Consider the following 10,446-nt stretch of genomic DNA (forward strand, 5'->3'; position numbering starts at 1 on the left):
TGTGTGTGTGCCTGACAATAATCCAAAAGTTTTACAAGCAAAACGAGAGACCATTACATGTGCTGAAAAGGCCTGGGAGTCGGAGTCTAGAGTCCGGAGTCCGGAGTCGGTCCAGAGACAGAAACAGAAACCACTTGCAAGCAATTTTCATCAGCGAGAGCGAGGTTTTTCCTCCGTCTGCTTTTGCTGCCGCTGACAGCTGTGCAGCGTGTGGATTTCAGTGGCATGACCGCACCACATCAACAGCCAACCACCGCACCGCCGCACCACCAACCCCAAACGAACGAAAGTTTTTCCTTTTTTGGATGTGGAGTCCAGGAGTCCTGGAGTCCTGGAGTCCTGGAGTCCTGGAGCCCTGGAGTCTGGGATTCCGGCAAGTCCCTGGCAGAAGGTTCATTGTCTATGGCAGACGAAGCCGCAAAAGGTAAACGATTTGGAGACGACTCCTCCACGATCTACCATATATGTACACACGTATATATGCGGGTATAGCCATGGTCCAGGGGGAGTGCTTACCATAAAACTTGGCCAAAACGCTCGCTCGCACTCGGACACATGGAAAAATATGCTGCAAAATGCTGGGGAAAAAATATAGAAAAAGTTTGCACTTTTACACTTCACAGTACAAAGGCAGAGCCACGCCCCCCCAGGCCCCACTGGACACTGGACTCAGGACAGCCCTCTTTTCATTCGGGTGTTAATAAATTTAAAGTTTGTTTTCCCTCTCCGCTCCTCCGCTTCTCTGTTTTTCCTTCTCCGCTCCTCTGGTCTTCCCCCTCCGCTCCTCTGATTTTTCCTGCTCTACGAATAGCTGACACAGAAAACTTTCTTTTAAACGTTGCATGGATTGTTATGGCAAAAACAGGAATAGCACTAGGAGAAGTAGTAGAATCGTTTAACAGATTCTGTGCCACACACACTTTTTTCTTTTGGAACCACCCGAGTAAGGGACATTTGTACGGTTTGTTTTTGAAGTTCTTCTTTTTTTGTAGTTGGGGCACACGCACCGAGACAGAGACCGAGAAAGAATATCCATCCATCAGGAGACACAAAGGCTGAAATGCTGGGAGGCTCGCAGATTGGACGCATGATGGGATCTAAGCACGACATCGGGTATGCCCTAGAGATGGACATTGATTGCGACATTTTTAATTAGCTGAAAGGAAAAAAAGACTGGGGCCTATGCGGGTTAGAGGGGTGGGGAGTGCATCTGTCTGTGAGGAGCGATTAGGAGGAGGAGAGGAAGAGGAGAGGAGTTATAGCCAAAGGAAAGCCGATTCCTAACGGATTTTGAATGAAAATTATACCTTTTAAACTCTCAATGAACCGCCAAAGCTGCTGCCTGTAAAAAACAAAATATTGTTAAATAAATTACCATAGCTCAGTATCATACAGTGGGGCAATAGATGCGCTTAGAACTGCTTGAAATTCTGTTAAAATATAGTGGAAAATGCATTTAAAAACATTAAGAAAACCAGCAAACGTCAAGAGTTTCCGCGCTGAAATTCCTAGAAACTGAGGGACTTTTAGTGTCTCAAAAAACCCCTTTCTGCTTCAGTAAAACCCTCTGCCCACAGCATTAGGACATTAAATACTTCTGGAGCACTTTATAGAGTCTTCCCTGCCCTCACAGAGGGGTCTTTCCAAAGCAGCTTCTTAGCTCTTTTAACCAGCCATAAATCCTGCTAAAAATCCCGAAAAACCTCCCAGCGGATATGCAGAAAATTCTATAAAATTCGGCCCCTCCCCCACCCCAAGCGTTTCTCCGGTTGTCTTCATGGAAAAGCCACCAAAATAAAAACAAAAAATAATTATAAAAACAACAATTACAGGAACAGCAACAACTATCACGCCTAACTATGAAGGCGGCAACTATGGCGCTCCCCCCTTTCCTCTTCTGGATTTTGAGAGGCGTGGAGAGGAAATTAGTTTTCGCAGTGCAAAAACCTTATTGAAATTATAATTTATTTATTAGCAGCAGCAGCCAGCAGCCACCAGAGGGGCATGCCACGGGGTGCAGGGGTCTGTGGCCGTGGAAATGAACTACGAAAATGTCAAACCAATTTGCTGCTGCTGTTGGAAAATTTCGTTCGTTGATTAGATTGTGGTGGTGCTGGCGGGGGGGGGGGTGGGGATGCGGATGCCCTGGCTAAAAATAGAAACAATAAAAAAACTTTTAATTATGAAAACTGCTAAAATGTTGAAGTTGCTGTTGTTGTTGCTTGTAATTAAATTTTGATGGCACAGGTAAATGGAAGTTTTTCCAGGCAGAATCTTGGTAGACTCCCAACTGATTTGGCAACAAAAAATGCTGCTGCAGGAAGGATGCTGCTTCGTTTCTTGTCAGGAAGTTGTCCTGACAACACGACTCTCCCGCTCTCCCCTCTCTCTCCCTGCAAATGTTAATTTTAATGCAATGAAATGAGTTCTCCCCGAGAGATAGAGACGGAAAGTTTTTCGGCTAGGACTATGAGGGTGGAAAAACCCCCCCAACCCTCTCCCACACCCACACATATGTCTGTGTCGTGTGCGTCTTGTGGCAAATAAAATGCTTTAGTGATTTGCCAAAAGTTTCGTCATTAAGGACACTTGCTGCCGCTGCAGACGCAGGCCCTTCATCACGCAGCGCACATTTTTGCGGGCACTTGATTACAGTTTTAGAATTTTCCATAGAATTTTCCCGGGAGGGAGGAATTTATTTGATTATTTGCTAGATTTTGTCCCCATAAATGACGACAGACTGTGTAAATCTGTCCGACAGTTTTAGTGGAAAACATTTTCCACATTTCCATTTCCATAAAGCATTCGCAAATGTTTCTCTTGTGTGTGGCATGAAAATCAATCAAATGTATAAATGATTTAATTGTTTGAACATCCGATAATTGCACAAAGTCGTTGTTCACTCGAGGGGAAGAAGTTTCCAGCGACCAAGAGACCGACAGAGACACAGAGACAGAGAGAGAGATTCCTTGACTAATGAATCGATGTCCTGTAAATGCCCCCTGGAAATGCCTCTGGAAATGCCACTGAAACGCGTGTGGGCGTGTATTGCGTGCTTCTTTGCCAATCATCCATTATCCATTATCCTTCACAAAAAGCGACAGAGAAAGGCAGCAGAAACCAGGCGAGGCGTTTAGACGGAGGCAGACGTGTTGCGACACACAGATACCCCTTAGATTTACTCTTTCAAAAGGGAGAGTCTTACTGGAAGAGAGCCATCATTGGGGTGACAGAGAGAGAGGCAGAGAAAGGGCACCTTTACGCTGGTAAGCCACTGTGGAAGAGAGCTTGAGAGCGAGAGAGAGAGGAAGAACGACTGTAAAGCCCATTCCTCACTGCTTAGCCACACTGGGAGAGAGATCGAATGTAAAGCATGTAAAGTCTCACTGCTTAGCCACACTGGGAGAGGGATAAACGGACTTTGTTGCCCTTCCTCATTGCTTAGCCACTCTTTGAGAGGGATACAACTTTTCTACAGACCATTCTATATGACGAAGCTACACTGGGAGAAAAAGAAAGAGATAGAGATAGAACGACTATAAAGCTCATTCTTCACTGCTAATCCACACTGGGCGAGCGATAAAATGCTTCTATATCCCATTCTTTACTGCTAAGCCACGCTGGCAGAGGGATAAAAGGACTATATAGCCCTTCATCACTGCTAAGCCACACTGGGAGAGAGCGAGAGAGAAAGAGAGAGCGAGGGATACAGATAAAACGACTTTATTGCCAAATATTCAGTGCTAAGCCAAACTGGGAGATAGATAGAATTCTACTATATCCCATTCTTTACTGGCTAAGCCACACTGTAAGAGAGAGAAAGATAGAGAGAGCGAGGGAGAAACATACAATGACTTTGAAGCCCATTCTTAACTGCTAAGCTACACCAATTAAGAGCCAATTCTTCACTGCTAAGCCACTCTAGGAGAGAGGAAAGACTCTATCCATTCATTTTGATCCAAAAACAACGCTTTTTGGTAACCAAAAGATAGATAAGCCCATGATCTACACAAATCAGATACACCCCTTTGGCCCTCCCCCTTCCCCACTGAATATTACAGGGTATAATTATAACCTTGTTGCGATTGCCCCCTGGGGACCCATGCGTCGTATACGTGATATTTTTTAATTACTTTCAAAATGCTTTTCCGGTCGTGGGGGGGCAAAATTTCATTTTAATTGCCACAGACCCAGATCCAAAGACCGCTTCTTGCCAACAAATTTTCTAGCCCCAAAAGTGCCGTGTCCCTCTGTCCCCAAACTGCGGAAAAGCTGCCAAAAAACTAGAAAACACAGATGGAGATTTTCTTTGCGAAAATGAAAATTTAATTAATGCCCAGCACTAAAAAGCAGAAAAACCAAAAATGCAAACGCACACACGATGTCCCTCTAGAGAGAGAGAGTTTTCTATTTTCTCGAAAACTAATATGGAAAATATTTTGTATTTGTGAGGCAAAAGTTTTTGCTACAGCAACAGAGAGGCGGGGGGAGGGGCTTTTCCACTCTTTAGAGGAGGGGTAAGGACTTGCTTTAAGTGTCGCTGTGGTGTCATTAGCTGGCAGGATGGTTCCAGGGACTTGTGGGACGGCACTAATCAAATGGAAATATTTAAAAGAAGATAAAGTGCAGGAATAGTAGGAGAAACAGTGCTTGAGAGCTCGGGGAATTTTAGGCATGATATATTCAGAGCTTCCTGCTCTTCATCTGAGCTCTTTATTCGATGCTATTAATGCTTCAGAAGTCGGCAAACCCCTCTCTCTCGTACACTCACTCGTGAAAATCAAACCCCAAAATGGCCCCAACTTCATGTCAAAGGTCATACCGCACTATTAAATCCAATGCCGTATGAAATTTTGTGGCATTTAAAGCGCAAATGAAACGAAATTAGCGCCTAAAAGGGGCAACAAGGGGCAGCAGAGGCGGCAGCAGGAGCATAACGAGGGGCAGGCAGGCAGCATAACGAAGGGGGGAGAGGGGCAGGCAGTCGGCACAGCAGTGAGCAGAACGAATGAACGAGCGGTACAGCAATGAAAAGGCATTTAAAATGTCAACACGACCGCAACATCGTGTGCGAAATGGTCAGCAAAAGGTGTGTATACATATCCCCAGATACATATATATCTGCATCTGTATCTGTATCTGTATCTGTGCAGTGCTCTGTATCTGTATCTGGGTGGACTTTTGCGGTTGCACCAAAAGTAAACCAAAAGTGACACACAGCCAGAGCGAGAGAGACAGGGGGAGAGAGGGTCAAAGGTGAGAGCAGGGCAGAGGGTACGCTTAAATGCTTGACCACGAAAAGGCCATTAGAAAATGGTCAGCGTACTGTTGGAAGGGAAAGGGTACGGCCAAAGGGCACGGAAAGCCATCGCCTGTGACAGTCGGAAAATTAGAAGCGAGCGAGCGAGCGAGCGAGCGAGAGCTAGAGTTTTCGCAGAAGAAAACCACAAAACGTTTGCCCCCGAAAAACACACACGTGTAAAAGTTTTACCAAGTTTTTTTTTCCCCCGGCCAAAAGGTGAAACAGGTAGAGACAGATCTCTCCGGCAAAAGGCCAAAGGTAGGAGGGAAAATGTTTTCGCCTGGAAACTTGACGCGCGTTGGAAAATCTCAGAGACAGCGCGAGAGACACGTATAAACTTTAATTTACAAAATTTAGAAAATTTATGTATACATTTATGCCTCATTTATGGGCCACATCAAACATTAAAGACAAGTTTTTTACACATTTTGGACAAAGTTTGGACAAATCACTTACTAATTGATGGACCATGTCCTTAAATACTTTGGTATGTATAGAATAATCTGGGAAATAGTACAAAAAACACTTTTCTTTAATGAAAATAGTTGGGAGATTGCTTAACTATTAATTTTATATGTGTTTTAATATAAAGATCTGTTTTTTTGAGGCTTAGATTAAGTGTTAAGCCTAGAAATCCATTATAAAAGAAGTATCTTTGGCTGCAAGTAAAAGTGTCTCAAGAAGAGCGATATTAAAGATCCCTGAGTCTTCGAAAGGCGACTGCTCTACAGGCAGCTGCTTTGAGGACTCCATTCTGAAGGTGTCTGTCCTTCCAGAGAAGATCCAGGCCCAGCTACAGCTTCCAGCTGAAGCCCTGTCCGGATGACCTTATCTTGGTCAAGTGTGTGTTAAAGGGCATCCAGTCCGCCTCTGAGGCACCTACAGAACGGTCAGGATATCACACTCTTCGATGGCCTGAGGAAAGGGCTCTCTTCTGTCGATATTCCTGGATATGCCCTGTGAAGATTACCTTCCCGGAATTCTTTCAAATGCCAAGACCATCAAAGATCTGGGCGAACAGAAGCCAGCTCCTTCTTGAAGTAACATTTCTGGTAGATATTTTGTTGATATTCATTACAATTTTGTTTCAATTTATTCTTAAGCAATATATGTATATACCAGCACGCTGCAAAATGTTACAAAAGTGTTTACATTTTGCTTATATTTTTAAGTGCACACCACCAGACCCCTTCTCCACCCCATGGCTGGTAGCTCCAGGATGTATGAGCCACCTCTTCAGCCTCTCCGGCGTCCAGCTCCTCAAAGTATGGCTATTTCAAGGGCTCATACATGGCAGTGGTTGTGCTGCCAAACCATTATCAAACCGTAATCCTCTTGGGGAGTATTTCCACCATGTTTTTCTATCATTATCCCCCTCTGGAAGTATTACCCACTCGGTTTTCCATCACTAATTCCCTCCTAGCAGTGTTTCCACCCCTTTTTCCAACAACTAATAATCTACCTCTTGTTTTCCAATGGCCAAATCCACGCTAGAAGTGGATACTCTAAATGATAAGCGTTTTCAAAGGCCACATGATTTTAAACAGTTATCAAAATATTTCAATAAAATTTCTCCATTTGGGATTTTGCATTCTCCGTTTGGTTTTCATGTTTTAAGTTATTTATTCTATTTTATTTATTTATCCATTTATTAAGGCCTGGTAGTGCCTTTGGGTTTGCCAAGAAAACACTTTCCTTTATTTCCATTTATCTGAGAGTCATCTGCCATTTGTTGCTGCATTTAAATTTTCACTTCATTTTCCCATGAAACACACATACATTTCCCTAAACAAATTTTCCCTTTCTTAGATTTTTTTGGGGTCCTGTGGGGGGGAGGGGGGGTTAGAAATCAACAGAGTCACGCTCTGATTCCCCTAAACACACAAAAAGATACACCTGCATTTGTATCTGTATCTTCTCCGTGTGCGTGTGTGTGTGTGTGTGTGTCGGGCTTAGATGCGTGTTTATGTCTGTGTGAGAGAGTGAGAGTATAATCTGTTTTGCCGCAATGCCGTTGAATGTATAATAAAGCACATGACTTTGGTTCTTTTATGGTTTTTGTCCCGTGCTTAAATTTGGGTACGCCACACAGTGGTAGCCCCCTGCCACAAGCCGCATGCCGCATGCCGCACCTTGGAAACATCAACAGAAACAATGACCACTCTGGCACGACCCTGCTTCTAAGTCCCGGACTTGCCAGACTCCAGCCCAAATGAGGATTTGGGGCCAACTCCGGAATGACTGAGGTTTTCCTCTGGACTTTGCTGTTGATGTTTTCCAGGCAGTGGCAAGAGGCAGTGGCAAGACCAACGACAACAATGTGCAACAATTAAATGTCAAACAGTATGCTGGCAGCCTTTCGCATTTTGATGGACGCTTAAAATCACTGCAACTGTCAGCGTGACTGGAGCTTGGGAGCCGAAGCCGAAGCTGAAGCCGGAGCCCCGTTCATTTGTGGCATGAACACAAGTCACGGAACGGTCACACACATCACACACACAAAGCGAGGAAGGCGAGCCTTTGCTGAAGAGCCAGGTGCACATAGCGTTTAAAATGTACACCCATAAACAAAAGTGCAAACAAAGCCATAAACAAGTGGAGCTACCAGCGAAGGGTAAAGGGAGGGGTCTAGGGGGTGTGGCAGGAACTTTCAACCCCCGCAACTACTATGTTTATGCTTCTCTATATCCTTTTTGCCGATGTTCTCTCTGTGTGTGTGTGTGTGTGTCCATGCCCGCCGTTCGCCGACGCCGATGTCGTTTGTTAGGTTTTGCCTGCCTGCCTGTCGCGCTGCCCTGAAAGGCACAGTGGTTCCACAATCAATGAGAAATTAACGAAATTTCATAGGGAAAGACAAAAGCCAGCTCTAGGGTGGATTTGAGGCGAGTATCATGATGTCGCGGCACGTGTGCTGCCAGAGAAAATCTCTTCTTTCGATATTCGATGAATTTTTATTTAAAAATCAAAGAGTTCTTTAGAGCCGTTCACTAGGAAAGCCAAAAACTAAAGCCCAAACCTATTTTAAGGAGCAATAAGGCGGAGTATCTTAATGTCGCGCCACTTGTGCCTCTACAGAAAACATCATCCTTTCTTTTCAATGAAATTTGTTTTAAAAATGTCGAAGAAAACCCAAAAGCAAGTTTCCCTCCTCTCAAGGACCCTGAAAATATTCTCCTTCACATTTACAATCACTCCTGCCACACTGCTCCAGCTGCTGGTGGCACTTGCACCTCTCTGCCGTGCCACGTAGCGACATTGAATGTCTGTGCAACACCGCGGCGCTTCCATTCCATTCCATTCCACTCCATGGCGACGGATACCTTTCCACTCCATGCGGAATACCATCCCCGACCCCCATCCTGCCATTCCCTGCATCCACTGCCATTCCGGTGGCTGGTCTCTCGCTGCCTCCCCCTGCCACTGCCACTGTGCCACACAGCCTTACAGTTTGTTAGCTTTGCTTTGTGATGTGGAGCTCGCCTCGCAGCTCCCTTCTTCTATGATACTCAACGTGTGCCCCCAACGTCCATGACGGCGGATGGGTGGTAGTTTTATGGCTGTGTTGGGGGGAGTGGAGCCTTCGTCGAAGCCTTTGCCTGTCAGCGTTTTCTCTGGCGCTGCTGCTGCTGTGTGCGCTTTGTTTTTAATACATGTACGTGGCGGTGGCATCATCATCGTTTATTATTTTATTTTTGTGTGTGCGTATACGTAATATGGCAAAGGATATGGCCCAACAGGACACAGATACAAACATAACCCATGGGTCCATGTCACGCACACATTAGAAGGTAAACAGAGCACAGGACACGCGTTGCGTTGAGTTCCGTTGCGTTCCGTTTCGTTTCGATCGGCCACTCGGATGCATAAACATTTGGACATTCCACAGCCATAGCTCCTTTAGGACTCTGGCAGGACACATGCTTATCCTTGCGTGTGGGTTACGAACTAAATTAAATTTTTACATCAACATTTGCGCTTCATTAGAGCCGCAGCAGCAGCAGAAGCAGCAGCAGCAGCAGGGGGACTCCCAAAGGATGTGTCTGTAGTGGAGTGTTGCCCCTGCCGCACTTGGACAAATGAGTGGCGCAAACACCACTAAATTAGCCCCTGAAACGGAAGGAAGCAATGGCCAGGATGTGTGCCGCCTGCGGCCCAATGGCTACAGCTGATAATTGGCTATAAGAAGGAGTAAGGCTTTAAGAGAGACTTTTTCTGGAATTTAATTTGGATGCATGACAATACTAAAGGACTAAAGGACTCTTTCAATCATAATTAACTTCCGTCTCCATCGGCTTCTTGGACAGGCAGCAGATCTTTCGCTTAAGCACACACAAAGTGAGAAAATAACCCTTGAACTGATCCTTGCAGTTGTCCTCCTCCCGACAGACGCCACCTTCGGCATAACAGGACTTGAAATCTGTTCAGTCAGGGAATAGAAGAAAAGAGATTAAGGATACAGGTATATACCCAAAAGGACACTCACGTTCCTGCTTCGGATGCTGGAGCGTGTAGTAGCCGCCAACTATAAAAAAAACTATCACAAAAATCAACGACAAAATGCCCATAACGATGTTCAAATTAAATTTGATCATTTTGGATCTAGGCAGCCCAGAATCCTCTGGGTTTAATCACAAATAAGATTTTTTAGCTTCTTTCAAAGTGAAAGTTAATTCTATGATTCCTCTCTATTTTTGTTTCTCTCTCTACTTTCTCCCTGTTGATGAAGTCCCTCCAACAGCCTGCTGTGCTGCTACTGCTTAACCCTCTAAGTGAGTGAGTAAATTATTATCATAATAATGCAAAACTGCAGCATTCATCTCTCTCTTCCTCTCTTCCTCTCCCCCTCTTTCTCTCACTCTCTGTCCATCTTTCTACGGCTGTCTATGGGGCCAATGTTCAAATTGAAACTTCTTAATTAAAAACTTGCAGAAGCAGCAGCAAATCGAGGAGAAGGATGCACGGAGAGAAATCACAAAACACTTCTGAAGAGTAAACCTCAAAAAAAGGAAGTATATTTGCAGAAAATACTAAAGAAATAGCAGGGAATACCAAAAAAACGATAAGACTAAAGAAAATACCAAAGTACTAATAAGAATACTTACTAAATACAAGAAAAATAGTCGAAATTTCCAGGTAATACTAAG

The 10,446-nt window shown here is 44.6% G+C and overlaps 1 protein-coding gene across 1 annotated transcript; it reads right to left on the minus strand.

Annotated features, from left to right (window-relative positions):
- Positions 1–9,497: 9,497 nt before the first annotated feature.
- Positions 9,498–10,002, minus strand: LOC6897993 (uncharacterized). The gene is made up of 2 exons (XM_002138054.3): positions 9,786–10,002; positions 9,498–9,719 (listed from the first exon to the last, which is right to left on the minus strand). Exons 1-2 carry the CDS (start codon positions 9,892–9,894, stop codon positions 9,565–9,567), a joined length of 264 nt encoding a protein of 87 aa, XP_002138090.1. The 5' UTR covers positions 9,895–10,002; the 3' UTR covers positions 9,498–9,564.
- Between the last annotated feature and the right edge of the window lie 444 nt (positions 10,003–10,446).

Source organism: Drosophila pseudoobscura, chromosome 2 (assembly GCF_009870125.1).
Source record: "Drosophila pseudoobscura strain MV-25-SWS-2005 chromosome 2, UCI_Dpse_MV25, whole genome shotgun sequence".
Taxonomy (NCBI): domain Eukaryota; kingdom Metazoa; phylum Arthropoda; class Insecta; order Diptera; family Drosophilidae; genus Drosophila; species Drosophila pseudoobscura.

Bases quoted from the DNA above. Each gene is read 5' to 3' on its own strand.
- LOC6897993 (XM_002138054.3), bottom strand. From the start codon at position 9,894: ATGATCAAATTTAATTTGAACATCGTTATGGGCATTTTGTCGTTGATT. The intron at 9,720-9,785 runs GTGAGTGTCCTT...CTGACTGAACAG, and splicing joins CCAGCATCCGAAGCAGGAAC to ATTTCAAGTCCTGTTATGCC.